This window comes from Ambystoma mexicanum, chromosome 1p, assembly GCF_040938575.1.
Source record: "Ambystoma mexicanum isolate Mex_15411 chromosome 1p, UKY_AmexF1_1, whole genome shotgun sequence".
Lineage (NCBI taxonomy): Eukaryota > Metazoa > Chordata > Amphibia > Caudata > Ambystomatidae > Ambystoma > Ambystoma mexicanum.
The window spans coordinates 361,249,267-361,265,659 of record NC_090921.1 but is presented as its reverse complement, the minus strand read 5'-3'; the positions used below and the strand labels follow the sequence as shown (position 1 = coordinate 361,265,659).

Sequence of the window (16,393 nt, the reverse complement as noted above, 5' to 3'; positions counted from 1 at the left end):
ATCCTCTCTAAGACCAGGCCTAACAGGTCCGGGGGGGCCTCATATTCCCTGAACAGGTCCCTGCTACTGTCATACCCATTCAGTCCTACTCCTCCTTCAAATGCCTTGTCTGCAGGCTTGGTGTCTCTCCTATCCTGTCGCTGACTCTGGCCACCATCTACAGGCCCCCTGGTCCAGGCACCCTCTTCCTCTCTGAGTGGTCTGACCTCCCCTCATCTCTCCTTGCCTCCACCTCCAAGCTTCTCCTCCTCTGAGACTTCAATATTCACCTTGACTCCCCTGATGCAACCTCTGTGACTCTCTTTCCCTCTCCAATCATCCCGCTGGTCGGACACACTCAGCAATACACATCTTGGATGCTCTTATCTCAGCAGACATCCTCATCTCCAACCCTCTCACTACACCTCTATCCTGGTCTGATCGTGCTCTCCTGGCCTCTCACCTGGACCTCTTGGGTCCCCCGGCTAAACCCCTGTGCGCACTGCCAGTCTCCTTCTTCGTCATTCGACCTATGAAGCAAGTGCCTGTTGCTGCTTTTCCCTCCACCTTCATTCCCACTACCACTCCTGCCACTGACTCTCACTCTGACACATCCCTTACTAATCTTCAACCCTCCATCTCCAACACTCTGGACATCGTTGACCCTGTCATGAGGATCCGCATGAAGCTTGCCTCCTAGCGCAACTCCTGGTATGCCTCCTGTCACTAACCGTCTGGGGATCCCCTGGATGGTGGTTCAAGGTGAACGTGAGGGAACTATTTCTCCTGATACGCTCCTCTGATGTGTGAACAAAACAGACAGAGGGGTAAATCAGATGAAAGATCAGGAGAACACACTGCCACATTACCAAGCTGCAAAGGAAAGCACAATGGTTACTGAATGGTACACAGAAAGATAATGTATACCCTTATATCTGGAGTAATTAACCTGATCCCGCTCTGTGAGGTGCTCAGGAATCCGGACATGGAGGCAGTATTCGGACCCGGACTACTAACAGGAAATAAGGTATATATCACTAATACACTAGTATATAATATGTCTTGATAGCCAGATCTTACCGATTAGGTGATGGGCTGGTGGCAGAATAAAGGTAGGATGAGGGCCAAAAGAATCCAGAAAAGGAACAACGGAAGGAAAAACCAACAACCAGGCAAGGTTAGTAGGACTCTTACCCTTGAGGCACGAGGGTCGCACTAGTTCCGAGATGGTCCACGGGATAATCACAGCAAGGCGTCCTGAGTGTGCACGAGAAGTCAAAACAGGAATGTTCCCAAGTCTTTAACAATGTTGAGAGGAATCGGAAATTGGAAAAAGGTCTGTGAAAGTTCTGTGCGGTAACTCTAGGGAAGGCAAGAACAACCGTTCCAAAGAAGTACAGATTGGAATCTGCAAGCAAATTGAATCCAGGCACAGGCAGAGATTCGGTAGCGGTGGGACTGATGAAGTACTCAATCATGAGGCAGTCGGAATCCAATAACAGACAAGGTCGACAACAGCGAGAAGTTCAAGGTACAAAATCAGCGGACAGGTGGAATCCGGTAAATGAAGGCACTAAGCTGAAGTAAAGAGCTAAACGGGAACGCAGCATCAAGGAAGTGAGCGACTGCAATCAGAAGCAACGTTCCTCTGAATTGCGTTCGTGTTATTCAAATATCGTTGGTGGAGCCGCTGCCACCGATCAGCTGACTTGGCTATGTTAGTATGCGAGGAAACCAAGGCAACACTCTTTCCTAAGCGAAGCGTCGTTGCATTTGAGCATCTTTAGGGCAACTGTCGCCTGTGAAGGAACGGGGCTGTGAAATGCTGCATCCTACCGTGAGTGAGACCATGCACTCTAGGTTGCGGAGCACAGAGATGACAGCAGGCTCCTGCGATCGTAACACTCCTAACTGGGCTCTCTGAAACGCAAGTGCAGAGCTACTGAGCAGAAGTGGCAGGCTTCAAGCAAATCCTCTGACAGACTGGTCTGCCGCCTACTACAAAGGCAATACAGAATATCGATCTGCTTAAAGAAGAGGGCCTATATCCAAGCCCGCAACTCTGAGGCCACTAACAACACAGATTCTAAATCTGCAAGGAACTCGCCAATCCTAATGCTGTCTCTCCATCTCACCTCTGCCTTCCCTGGCCCTCTGCACTGCACTGGAATCTCACTTCATTACTGAAACTCAGGACTTCCTGTCCTCACTCTCATCTACACCAATCCTTTCTCCCTCACCTGCTCTCTTGCCTCCCTTGCCCCTCCTCTTCCTTTCCCTCCTTCTCTGCTCTTTCTCTCCCATATCATCTGATGAGGTCTCTAGGCAAGTCCGCTCTATGAGAGTCTCATCGAAACAGGTGCTCCCCTGCTCCTCCAGAACTATCAAGGACAACATTGCCTCCCTTGCTCCAGCCTTGGCTGGTTTCTGCAATCACTCCTTTACCACTGCATCCTTCCAGCTACTCCTCTAGCACTCTTTTGTGTACCTTTTGCTCAAAAACCCTTCTGCCGACCCCTCCTGTCCAGCTAACTACCGCCCTATCTCCATTACTCCCTTATTGGACAAACTCTTGGAGAAGCTGGTCATCTCCCAGCGTATCCGCCACACTGAATCTGTTGGTTGTCTCCATGACCACCAGTCTGGCTTCAGAGCAGCCAGAGGCACAGGAACTGCACTCCTGAAAACCTGTGAAGACTTGCTCTCTAATCTTGATTCCAATTCTCCTTCTGTTCTCATCCTTCTTGACCTTTCCTCTGCCTTTGATACGATCAATCATGCCACCCTTATAATTCGGCTCTGTGATACCCTTGGCATCACGTACCTGGCTCTGGACTGTTTGACTTCCTTCCTCTCTGACCATCCTTCCCAGGTTCAACTGCGCCCTTTTCTCTCCTGCATCTCACTCTCTATCTGTGGTGTTCCTCGGGAATCTATCCTCGATCCTTGGCTTTTCAACATCTACCTTGCCCATCTGGCTCATTTGATATCTGCCTTCTCTCCTAACTTCCAGTGTTATACGGACGACATGCAGCTCTCCTTCAAGCTGCCCTCCACTGCCTCCTCTTCCTCTCTCATTCCTGACTGTGTGTGTGCTGTTCAGGCATGGTGCACTGCTAATGATCTCTGTCTTAATGCCAGTAAGACTGAGATCTTTCTGATTGGAACCCAGTTCTCTCCCTCCCTCCCTCCCTCCTAAACTCTGGATGCCCTGCAAGGGCCCCCTCCCTGCACCCTCCTGTGAGGTAAAAAACCTTAGTGACATCTTCGACTCCTCTCTCCTTCTCTCCTCACATCACGGACCTTTGCAAAAAGGCCCACTTTCAGCTGCACCTCACCTTCCCCCAGAAACTGAATGTCTCCAGAGCTCTGGTCTTCTCCAGGCTGGACTACTGCAACAGCCTCTTCCTCAATCTGCCTAACTCCTCGCTTTGCCCCCTTCAACTAATCCAGTATAGGATTGCAAGTCTTATCCTTGGCCTCAAGCCCAGGGACCGCTTCTTTACAGCCCTAAAATCTCTCCACTGGCTCCTGGTTGCTGCGAGGATCAAGTTCAAGACCCTATGCATCATCCTCAAGGCTTTCTGGGGCTTGGGACCCTGCTACAGCCAACTCTTTCTCCCAAAATACCCCCCTGCTATAGCTCTTTGGTCTTCTAGCTCCAACTCTCTGCAGATCAGATGCTTTTACAAACCGGGAGCGGGGGTTAGATCTCTCTCCTCCGCAGGTGCTTCCCTCTGGAATGGCCTCCCTGCGCCTCTCAGACTTGGGCCGGATCTCCTTAAGTTCCAGAAGCTTCTCAAGACCCTCCTTTTCCCTTCCTCGTTCCCTCTGCGCCTCCCCTGCTAATGCCCCCCTCTGCCTCCTTTGATTTCTGCAGGGCACCAGGCCCTCCTCCACAGGTTTTCCCCTGCACTTGTTCTCCCCTGACTCCCTCCCACCCAAACGAGCGCTAGCCCTTCCGGTCTCCCTCCCCCTGCACTAGCCTGGCTGGGCCTGCACCCCATTGAGCCCTTCCAGCCATGTCCCTCGCACTTAGCACGTGGACTTTCTTTCCCCTGCACTCTCTGCATTCCCCTGGCATTTGTCCACCTGACCCCCCTTTGGTACTCGCATAACTGTGCCTTCCGCCGTGACCGACACTTCCCTCTCTCCGCTCCCCTGAACTTCGTGTTACTGCACGATCCGAATGACACAAGGCCTAGTAAGACCAACAAGACGCAACAAGACAAGACCCGTCTTGTCTTGTTGCGCCTTGAAGCACCTGGGTGTATAGGCGCATTATAAATACCAAATAAATAAATAAATACTGTTTTGAGTTTGCCCAGTGCCTTTTTTCCCCTCAATCCTGGAGGGTTTTTTGAAGGGCTTCTCAGTCAACGCACTCCCAGGCCCCGCACACGCACCTTCCCCTCACAGTAAGCATCCCTTGGTCTTGTAAGGGAGAAGAGTATTGGTAAACATTTGAGAAGGAAAGAGGGTATGTTTGCTTGATGCTATGACTCGCACAGACACAGATTCTCTCTCTCATTTCAGCGAAATGGCGTTCGCGTCCAGAGAACTCTACTGTGGTTCCCTTTTTTCCTCATACCTAGCAGGAAGGGGTTAGACACCTGCCTAAGGATTTGAGATGCAAAGTCATGGGTTTGCTTCTGATAATCCTTGAAATGCAGATCAGGATGACGAACGAGAAAACACCAGAGCATTCCGGCGAATGAGTGCAATACATACGGATAGTGCAATAGTGTGGGTGTTTCAGGTTATAATGGGGTTTGTTTGGGACATGACTGCCCCCTGCCTCCTGGTTGACCACTAATGAGACATAAAGTCAGTGATTTGTTTTTTGAGGACGTACTGTTGTGGGCCATAGATTGTCTGAACTTGCAGTGGATAATGTAAGGGTGCAGATGTACAAGACTGACACAATGGTGGCATGGTGATAGTCAAAGACTTTTATTCAGACAAAGATAAAGGGGTTTCCCTGCCTCTACTAAGGAATTAAGGAATCGGTCAGAATGTCCAAGTAAATAAAGAGTCCACTGTCATGTCAAAATGTCTTCTTCTATCGCTCACACTTGTAACGAATAAGAAAAGGTTAGTGGTTCTTCTTGGTCCAGAAGAATGACTCCCTTCTTCTGGACAATGAGCCACAGGTCCAATCATAGGAGGAATTTCGCTTGTGAGAATGACTCCCTTCTCCAGGTCTCGGTTCCTTTCTGAGGAAAACAATCAACAGTGCTATAAGGCTTCTGTTCTAATTCAAAAGAAAATGTTTCAACGTAAACATTATTCCTTATTGACCATTGTTTTGTTCCACCATTGGGCTCCTGGAGAATGCCTCCCTTCATCGCCTGGAGTATTGCTTCCTTCTCCTGAGGCCTCTTGGCTTCATAGATCACAAGGGATGGGTGGAATGACTCCCTTCCCCCAGGCCCTTCTTAGACTTTAGCATGCAGTTCACACGGCCAGCGGAAATGCCTCCCTTCACCCGGCTTCTTTTCCCCTTTTGGCTTTCGCAATTCACAGTTCAATATTCCCTGGCGGCATGTCTCTCACGCCTGGTTTGCTTTGCTCTTCAAAGGTTTGCACTTCACATGAGCTCCCAGTGTTATGGGTGCTGGTCCTAGACGTGTGTATTCTTCCTGTCTTTTTGCAGTAAACCTGCGTCACTATCCTGCCAGGTACTGTGGCTATGAAGATTTATTGGGTTGATCTTCATAAAACGTGTTCAAATGCTTGTCAGCCCTTCTGGAGGCCCACCAACCTTACCGGCAACCCAGGTACCTGAAAGGGGCTTGCCGGTGTTCTTTCGGTCAATCGCAGACTCTCCTCTGTGTCCTTTTGAGCCTCTCACAGCCCCTGCTGCTTTCTGGTGTGCTGTGGTGGCTCCACAGTGTTTAGTTCCTCGCGGGCTGCGTGTCTCCTGTTGACTGTGCGCTCCAACTGCTCCTTGTGTCTGGACGCCTGCTTCTCCCCAGCTCCGGTCGGTCTCTCCACAGCAGACCAGTTATGGATGGCTCCTCCTGCAGGGCAGCGTCTCCAGCAACGTGTTCTCCTGTTCTCCACTCTGGTGTCCTTCACGTCTCGTGGTTCCTCCAGCGAGGGCTTCTCTCTCCTTCCTTGGTTCCCTCTTCAGTTTTGACTGGGCTCTACCCAATCAGATTTCAAGAGAAACTAGACTGTTCATTCACATTCTCATAAGTGCTCTCTATGCTTCTGCACATCTTCTGGATTCAGGACTGATCCTGAGGTCTTCCAGGGAGTTAATTGGTCTCTCCATCGTCTCAGTACTTAAGGGATACATGTTCCTTGAGGAGTCCACACTCTTCCTCGTCCCAGTACTTTACTTCCTATATTGGTGGTATGACAAAAGGTGTGTAGGGTTAAGTGGGCTAAGGGTATACTATGGTCTCCCCTCGGTCGCTACTTATCCCATAGTGGGCTTTCCTCCCCATGAGATCTACCCACTGAGTACCACTGCCAGGGGGACTGTCGGGTAGCGGCCTCACTTTCTTGGCTTATGGGAAGGGGCTCTCCATAGAGGAAAAGTGACGACATCTGGGGATTCGTCTCAATATATAGGGTCGAGTGGAGTAATCATTTTTACCATGTTCATTTGTCTGATCAGAGAGAGAAGAAGGATTTTTTCATATTTGTAAAATAAGTAAATCAAACTTCTAGTTGCAGTTCATAGTTTATTGTCCATATTTTGCCTAGTTCTGTGTTCAGTTTGAGGTGTTGTTTTCAAGGAATGACCAACATCAAGTTTTGTGCATTTAAAGTGTATACCAGTCTGAGGTGTCAAATGCAGATCAGATTTATTTTACTAAAGTAAAACTGTGTTAGAATCCTTAGTAAATATAGCAATAGCCCCACAAGTAGAACAAAGCTATCGGATCATTCAGTGATACAACAGGGAATCCTCTTTGGCTTTGGTTGTAGATTAGGAAAGGTGTGTCTAGATATAAAACAAAGCGAGCACAGGACCCTCTAAGGGGGAGGCTTTCGGCAGGAACAGAGCTGCTTGTGAAACAGACTTGAGCCCCATATATGAAACTACACAAAATTGTTAACATTTTAATTGCGGCCCAGAGGAAGCCCTGAAGGGCTCTGTTGAATATCTTCGCATGATCTATGAGATATATGGCAAGTCAGGCAGGTGAGCAGGATCCCAGATCATCATGTTCAGTAGTGCTCTGCCCTTGAATGATCACAGACTGATCTCATTAGGTAATAGTCAATAGGATAGGTGCTAACTTGTTGGCAAGGATTTTAGAATATATTTTCAGACCATCTTTTATAGAGGACGGTCATGGGGCGATCTGCCTGTAAAGTTAACTTAACCTTTTTACAACGGGATTGGTTTCTCTGCCTCTTTAGAGTAATATACATAGCTTCAGTTGTAGACCAGGCACATGATTTTAGAAGTCTTGATTGTGGGCTGGAATGTTGGTAATCTGGCCTAGAAGCAGTAGGAACGGGCACATCATTTCTGTTGAGGATTCCTACGCACTTTGTTTACGGTTGATGGCATATCTGGTTCACTGTCCCCAGACATTATTGACTGGTGGCTTCTGGTTCTTCTTTTTAACCATAACTGATACTTTAAGACTACAGTCTCACCCATGGTGTGTTGAAAGTTTACACCTCAAGCTGAGTTTCTAATTGTTTGGGTTACAGGGAGCATTATTTTGGTTAATGTATCCTGTCTGCTCCAATAAATTGGAGCTCATTTTGAAAACCTCTGGTACACCAGGAGCACTCATAACCTCACTAGCCACTGGTAGGCGGAAAAGCTTAGTTGGTGCTTGGTGGTCATGTGATCAGTGTTCTACTAATATGGATTCCATGACGGGAATAAGCCTTTGAAGGTTCTTGGTAGAGCTCTGACTGGCCGTGTGGCTGTGAAGCCGCATGTGTGTTTATCCCTGCTATGTAGATTCCAAGAAAATATTTGCTTGTACTTTGACTGTAGCAGAGAGTCCACAGCGAGTTCACAAAGCGCGGTCTGCATTGATTCTATTTTGCCTGAATGACTCACGTTGTTTAAAGGTCGGGAAAAAGTGTGTCCAAGGATTGCAGTATTTGGCTGCTGCAGTCAAGTAGATTGTGTTCCTTGGGCCCTGTCACAGACCTGTGGCCGACCTAGTACCACATCTTCTGGTGAATAGATCACATTAGAAGCAAGAACTGAACAGGGTTTATGCGAATCAGCATTGACTGTTGAATTTATACATTGGTGGGCTGTACATAGTTTCCAAAATTGGAGTGAGCCTAGCAAGAGAGGCCAAACCCACCCAGGGAGGTTTTGGGTGGGGGAAGTATCCTGTGATTGTATACTTTGTGGAGTTAGACTAAAAAAGACCATTGGCTGCTTATGAATGCATATAATTGTTCCTCCACTGGTTAATAAAATAAAGCTGAAATTCCAGAACATAAAATACAATAATGTTATGTCAGCTCCGCACTGCCCCAGTTAATCACAACATCAATGTCAGGTCATTTTTAACAGTGCCATGCATGCCAGTATTTCTGCAGTAAAAACCATGATCATGCTGCATTTGCATTGACCTACTAATTGTATTGCCATTCTTAAGAAAACCATGCCAACGTGTTTCTCTGCTTTACTGCAGCAAAACTGGAATAGCAATAAGTATATGGTTATCATTATTTTGTGGGGGTGATCTACACTAACCCATAAAATGGTGATACAAGCCTCAACAATGCCATAACTGCACTGCCACAGATAAGCACATTGTCAAAGTGTCTACATTGCCCCGGAACTGTCCCATTGCCACACGATTGGTCTGATGCCACTCTCACTGCAACTGAACTGCCCAACTACCCCTTATTTCCCCGTAGTGTTTTCCACTGTGCCCTGATGTGCCCCATGTGATTGTCCTTGCCCCTAGAAATGTCTCTTACACCCCATTGCTTACGATTTGCCCGTGTCACTCTCGTTGCGGCCTGATTTGATCTTTGTTGCTCTCTTTTAACCTGACATGTGCCGCCATATCAAGTACCGCTGCTTGCTAATTTGCCCCATGTGAGTCTCATATTTCTTCCAGAAATGGACTGGCCTCCGCTGTTTTTACCCATTGCACATCCCAGTGCCTCACGATTTTCCCCAAGTAATTCTTATTGTTCTGAGAACTACCCTATTGCCACCAGATTTGCCCTGTGGCATGTCTATTTGAACCAGATCACTCTCATTTCCCACTACAACTGCCTCATGTCATGTCCCACTGCATCTTGATTTGCCCCATGGCACTGCCATTTCCTCTCTAACGGCCGCCTAAACTGGCCCATGCCATCGCTGGTGCCTCAAACCCTTGCCACAGTTTTCTGCAGAATCCTGCACAACGCCGCCATTCAGCTTTGACTCCTGCACAGAAGTAGGATGCGCAGAGAGAGGTGGCAATGACCTCTCTCCCTAAGAGCTGCCTCTGACCTTACCCAGGGAATGCCTTCGGGCAGAAAGCCTCATAGCGCTGGTGTGCACTGTGTGGTGTGGCCCCTTTAACAGTAGTATGTGGCCCGTTTAGGAGAATCATTCAGGACTTCATCATGACTGGAGTTAATAAAAAGGGGGCTCTCTGCACACGTGCAGGCAGTGCACCAGTAGATCCGGAGAGTGAGAACGCTGTGTCAGTGCTTTATTGGATGCTGTGCAAGCCGAGCGTCCACGGCCTGGGGGGGAGTCTTGGCCTGTGTGTGTCCATGCATGCTAGAGCTGTAGACCTTAGGTGACCCTAGGGCCTCATACAGGCTGTGCTCAGCAGTGCCACCTTGTTCCTGTGGGACTGCTTCCTTGCATGCCCTGGCCCCTCGGGCACATGGAGCCTCATGTCCTGCAGGGCCTGACAGCAGCTGTCATGGTGAGCAACAGCGAGCCTTCTGCATCTCCCTCTCGCTCCTCCATAATAGGGGGACATGCCATCATACAAGGTGACTCCTGATGAAATGTGTTGATGGTGGTGCTTTTTTGGATCTTGACAGTTTTATAAGTTGGCGTTCTCTCTATTATCTCTATTGTTGCCGCTGTTTTGCACTTTTTTTTTCCCTATTTCTTATCATGTAGGCTGTCTGGGGCTAACAGCCCACTTTTGCTTCTCCCTCATATAGACTGAAGAATGTGAACACTTTCTTATTAAAACATGCATGTTCTTGAATCCTACGGCTGCCATGTCGAGGGGAAGACCTTACTCTGTGAAGGAAACAACTGAAACAGCGGGCGGGAGGCATCCACTACCTTCCCCATCAGGAGATGTTCACCCATCTCTCTTTTGGGCCACAACCACTGCTCCCACCCCACCCCACCCCACCCTTAAGCCTTCTATCATTATTGAAGGTCTCCTGTCCATTTACATTAATAAAAAAAAAGATTCCCTCTTGTATATTTTATTCCACCTGTTGGCCTCTGTTCCAGCCATAAAACAATTGGCCACTCCAGCCCCCATTCCAATGCTTCGGAATTGTCCAAGTGCCTTCTGCTTGAGGAAGAGTAGCTAAGGATTTCCTGGTGCTCAACTACACCGCATCCACCATCCCTCCACTTGCGCTAACTCCGAATACTTCAGTCAAATGATTTAATTGCACTTTTCAGGCATAGCCTCTAACTCGTGAAACCATGCTGCTATTGATCCTGTAATCCCTTTGTTACCTCCCACAATCGTTTCCTTATGGAGTGATTGCAAGGTCTTCCTTACCTTGGAGCTCAGGCTAACTGGCCTATAGATGCCAACCTTTTCCCGCTTGCCTTTGCATCTGTGTTCAATCCCAGGTTCAAATCCCGGCAGGGCTGACAGAGCCCATCATCCTTCCGAGGTCTGCAAATTGAGAACCTTTTAATCGTGCAATAATAGCACTCGTTATTACATCTCTTGGGTGTTGAAGGAAGCTGGCATGGAGCACCATAGAAAAACCTTATATTTTCCTTATATCATGTTATTGTGGTTGGATAATGCATGGTTGATGATATACCGTTTTATGCGGCAGCTTGAAAGGCGCACGAGCCAATCTTCAGACGAAAGAATTGTCATGTGTAAATGGCGAAATACAGTCTATTACCCTGGAGGAAAGTGAGGAAACCGGGGCACGAATCCCCTATCAGCAGCATTATGTGGCAGTATCATCCCAGCGTTGCTCATACGGCTGAAATGTTGGCATGACAATTGGATGTAATGGCTACACAAGGGTCTTATGCGGATGGCTTTGAAATGCACGCTAGTAGCTGTTCTTCCTTGTTATATCTGTGGAGGTGCATGTTTTTAGTAGAAGATGATCTGGCCACAGATTTGCCCCAAATGCACGCTACTGAAAAAAAAGTCTATGGTGAGAACACCTCCCGATTTTATAATACCCTCGGGGAGTGAATCCTAGGGAAATGCAATATCTATCACTTATTAAAATCTCTTGCCCCGTAGAGGGGGGGGGGGCATGCATGTCTGCGCCCAGGATCGGAAGCATCCTTTCGGTGACTCTGAGCTATGCCAGTCGCTGCAGTGTCACCCTGCTGTGGAAGCGGTCTTGAACCCCAGGTTTTTAGTGCCAGCCCTCTCGTGCATCCCTCTCTTTCAGATGCATTGATAAGCTGAAGTGCCTGAACGACTTGCTGGTGGTGACCCTGGAGGAGTGCAAGAGCGATTCCGAGAGACTGAACCTGATTCTGGGGAAGCACGAGTCCAACAGCACCGCGCTGCACTTGGGGCTACAGGCCAGGTGAGGCCCAGGCTGAATGAAGTCCTAGAACTAGGCCAGGCATAGGTGTCTGGGCTGTGCTCGCGAGTCCTGATGTGGATGAATTAGAATACTGTGCCTATTTGAAATGGACTCTGATTTGCTGGTGTAAAAAATGCCGGATAGCGCCACATGTCCCATCAGTCTGGTCAGATGTCAGAGATCTACCTGGCATGAGGGCTGCCTAGTGGCCCCGGCTTATCAGGGGCATGGCTCGGTTGAGAAATCTGCAGATTTCAGTTGGCACTGTGCTGTGCTCAAGCTGGCATTTAAGGGCAGGCTCTTTATTGCCCCTCCATCTCTCTATCAAGCATTGGCCTTTGCCAGGCACTGCAGCTTTTGTGCAAGCATGGGAAAGGCATTTTTCAGGCACTGCTGTAGTGGTACTAACTGCCATCGATGGTAGCATTTGCAAAACGGTGCGAATTCCTGGATATATAATAGCAGTGCCTGGCAAATGCCTAATACTTAAATACAAAGCCAAAGCTGTTGGTTTTGCCAATGCTCGTTTTTAAAAGGACTTCAATGAAAGACATGCATAGTGCTTATACATTCGAGTGGGTGAAGGCAGACATTATCACACCAGTAGCAAATTTACAGCTCCAATTAAGCCATTATCTCTCAGAAGACTGCCTTGAAGAAACACTGGCAGGCACTTTGAGCGCAAAATGTGATAGTGAGGCTTGAGAAAAAAAACACCTACAAGCTTCGTGTGCCTCTTCATATGCCATTTCTCCCTATCTGTCCTCGATTGCCATAGTTTTGGCTTATAGGTGGTGCATTGACGCTATCTAATAGGAAAAATAGAAACACAAACACCCCATGTTTATTAAAATAGCAACCAGATGCTTTATGCAGAATTATGCAGATCTCTATACAAATATTCAAAGAAACATAATCAGGCTGAAAAAACTTGAATAAAAACAATCTGGTGAATAATAGACGGAGAAAGTTAAAAACATGAAATGCTGTACTAAAAAAAGATAAGCCGCTAAGGCTTAGAGGAATGGTGCTATGTCAACAATGACCACAAGAGGGAAGTGCTCACTAAAAGAAGGTGCCAAAAAATAAAGAGTAAAGAAGTGAGTATTAGTTGCATGTTCCCTCCATGGGAGCAAGAACAGGCAAAAGATGTTGGCACCTGAGACCAATACAGCAAGACGAAGACATAAAAGCAAAACAATGCACATATCCGAACCACATTAATTTATGGAGGCAATTTGATTGACTTTCTAACGAATATTATCAAGTTTGCGTTCCTCAAAACAATTCTTCAGCTTCAACACTCCCAAATGTCAGAATGGATTATCCAAGAAAAAGTTCGGTAAGAGAAGATCTCTTTAAGAAAACGTACTTCAATTTCACATTTCTCGGTAGTATAGCTCAGCGGCAACATGCTCGCCTTGGAAGCAAGACGACACGGAGCAACACAGGTTCGATTCCCGGGTCAGAGCTTAGAAACCTCTGGGTATTAAGCACGTTATAAAATAATTATCATATAATACATAGAACCCTCTATAAAGGATGTTCTTATGGCAGGGAAGCAATCCTGAAATCCAAAACAATTGACAATGACAGAAAGGGAAAATGGCGGGAGATCAATGTTAGGCTATCAGATGCAGGTCAGAGGAGCAGGGTGGGAAATCTCCTCACTAATAACTTATGACTAACAACCTAGTAAGGTAAATCAAACGTAAAGTTGTGTGCATAAAGACTTCCAAAGGGAGAAATACATCTGCACTTTGTATGCCAGCGCTGTCTGCCTAAGTGAAGCCTCACTGAGCCCCGAGGTTGCAGAGTTCGTGTTTAAAGAGCTGCGCAGTTGATAACAGCTGGATACCTGTCTCATGTCGAAGAACCTCACTCCTTGAATCCTATTTTGCTTGGCAGTGAACGGCGTATTGCTGCGTATGACGTGCTACGTATGCTGGTCGACATGAACGCAGAGAGTCTGCTGGGCCAAATGGCGGAGGACAGGCCCATGTCACCAGGTGATTGCTCCTCGGTCTCTCGTGAATCTGTCGCTCTCTATTTATGTCACAGTGCCAGCCACACCCTTAAAAGGCGCAGATTCAAATGTTCGTGCGGATCTTTGGCAGCAATCAGTGAGCACGTTATTGAGGGCTAGCAGGGGAGTTGCTAGGTCTGGAAAAGAGCCGGGGCTAAGCTGATGTCTGAACTGTTGGGACTCGGGGCTAGCTAGTCTTTTGGCTGTAGCTCCTGAGATTCTATCCGGGGCTACAACCAAAAGATCAGGGGCTACAGTCCCCTTAGCCCCCCCTAGCAACGCCCCTGAGGGCTAGTAATTGGGCATCACAGTGCTTGAAGTGGGACTGGGATGCTGCACAGTTTGTAGTAGATCTGCAAGATGTTGGTGCTGTACGCGTTTTTGGGACCTTGCATTTTTGTATTGTTGGGATAGCCCTGTTTGGTGAATTTTGCGAATTTTGCGAAAGTCCGGGTTTAACACTAGAAGGCCTTGTTGCAAGTAAAGGGTGGCTGTTGGTTTGCTCAGTTCCTTTGGAGCCTAGCCCTTGAGTGATTGCTGTGTGATCTTCTCTCGCCAGCAGCGATGAACTAAAATGGTCGGTGGTTGTCTGCTGATACTCTGATCGCCTCGTCTCGTTATCTGGGTTGGTTTGGCAACTGGCTTTGTGGGTGAAGCACATGAGGAAGTCATAGCATTCAGGGGAACCCAGCAGTTTTCTTTACAGATGTGGCGGTTGTGGGAGAAATCGTGTGTTCCGGTGACTAATTTTGCAGCGTTGTGCAAGACACATTTTGAAGGGACTAGTGTTGGCTTGGGCAAGCTGTTTGCCATAGTCGTAACAATGATAAACCTAGCAGCAGTTTGCTGTAGTGTTGCTAGGGCAGGGCGACCGCCTGGCTAGTTATGTGGTATAGATAGTGGGGATATGGGCATGAATTTGTTTGGTCTTTCAGAAGAATTTGAGTGGATAAAGTGAGGGAGCCATCTTGCATGAAGTCTTGGTATCGGCTTTATGGGTCACTGATGGTGGGACCCTCTGATCTCCGGATGTCATTTTTCAGGAGATGGTGATTTTCCAGTACATTATCAGCAATAAACTGTTAAGCAATGCCCAGTATAGGTAAGTGCCTGGTCACAAATCTTTCCGTGTCCCTGATACAGGGTTTTAGTTTTTGGAGGCAGGTGATTGACTCCATTTGGCAGAAGATAAAACTAGGGCTAGTCATTATATTTGTCGAAGAAGCTGTTGCGATGGACCACAAACTTGCCTATGGGTTCCATGCAGAGACCGAAGAAATTGGTGAGAGACTAGGTGTTAAGAGTCTAGAATTGTGCAGAGGGGCTGGCAGGCTGAAGCTTGGATTGAATGTATAAGAAACAGCAAAAGCTATCCAGGGTCAGTCCGTGGAGTCACATGAATGGGCAGCCTTTGTGTGATGGAGTCAGATGGGTCCAGTCAAGCACGCATGCACTACACTATACGTGTTTATGGGCAATTTTGGAAGCGGCTGCTTTGAAACTGCAGAAGCACTGGAAACCTGATTGGACAAGAGCTGTTATTGGAAGATGTTATTTTATCAGCTGGCCAATGAAGCAGAGGTTTGTGCTGGGGGCAGAAGTTGAGCTGTGTGTGGTCATGGCTAGATCTTTTGGTGCAGTTGCGTTATCTACTAATCCTAGCAGTTTTGCTGGAGGCTTTTGAGAGGAAAGATGAATTCACAAGAGGGGCGCTGATGCAGGACTTCTGACTTTAAACATGAGAAAAGCGTAGAGGTTGATGGTATTTCTTTGCAGTGTCAAAAATGGCCTATAATAATTGACTGGGATGTTTTCATCATGTTAAGAGTGCCTATTCATGTACAGATATAGCTTTTTGTCCAGCGGACAGACACATGGTTGTTAGGTGTAGCAGTGGCTAGAAACATGCCAACAGGCAGAGAAAGATCAGGCTTTGGTTTTTCCTTTACTTTTCCAGTAATATTTCTCTCCTTTCCTTGCTTCAGTCCTTTTTAAAATCGTTTACTGTTTTGTCGCTATGTATTTATGTATGTAGTATGTTTGCATGTATGCATGTATGTATGGGATTTATAAAGTGCCAACCTGGCTAGGAAGCAACAAAGCCTTCTACAAAAGGGACACATGCAGGGTTTCAAGTAGGGCTTAAGGATGACAGAGGAGCTGGGATGGGCAGGGGTCTCTAAATGTTCTGCTTAGGTTTGTTGCATGGATTTAGAACTCTCACCACAAAATATATTCTCAAATGTTGCTTCACTGAGTGCTAACAGTGGGTATTGGGCGAGCAGGAGCAGTAGTGGGAGTGAGTGAACTGATGTTAAGAAGGATCCACAGAATGAGTGGGTTGTTGGCCCGGTGCTGTTAAGTGTTGTACTTTTGCGTAGAACCAGCCACATGTGTCCCTGGCTGACCCTTTCATTCTGTTTCAGAAGAGATTTTGAAGTGGCAGTCAGCTTTCAAAGAATTTGAGCTAAAAAAGAAAACAGTGCTTTCAGAGGCTTACAGCCTTCTTCACGCGGACAAGCTCCTACCAGCTGCTGAGAAGAAAGATTCAGAGGGTTCCTTGTGGGAAAGGTAAGTCGCCTCTGCGGTCTCGAGGGAAACACTGTAGGATCACCAGCATCTTTTGTAGGGGTTTTCGAAAAAGATGGGGAGTTGTTCAAGATTAAC

General features: G+C 47.4%; 1 protein-coding gene across 2 annotated transcripts in view; it reads left to right on the top strand.

The window, feature by feature from the left end:
- The window catches only part of USHBP1 (USH1 protein network component harmonin binding protein 1), a 289,807-nt gene that overhangs the window by 215,103 nt on the left and 58,311 nt on the right, over window positions 1–16,393 (top strand). The window contains exons 9-11 of one of the 2 annotated variants that reach the window (XM_069648861.1): window positions 11,560–11,700; window positions 13,609–13,709; window positions 16,156–16,297. In XM_069648861.1, the coding sequence (XP_069504962.1) occupies window positions 11,560–11,700; window positions 13,609–13,709; window positions 16,156–16,297 (384 nt within the window). Of the gene's footprint in view, window positions 1–11,559; window positions 11,701–13,608; window positions 13,710–16,152; window positions 16,298–16,393 lie in introns of both variants that reach the window. The other variant, XM_069648852.1, reaches the window with a different exon arrangement.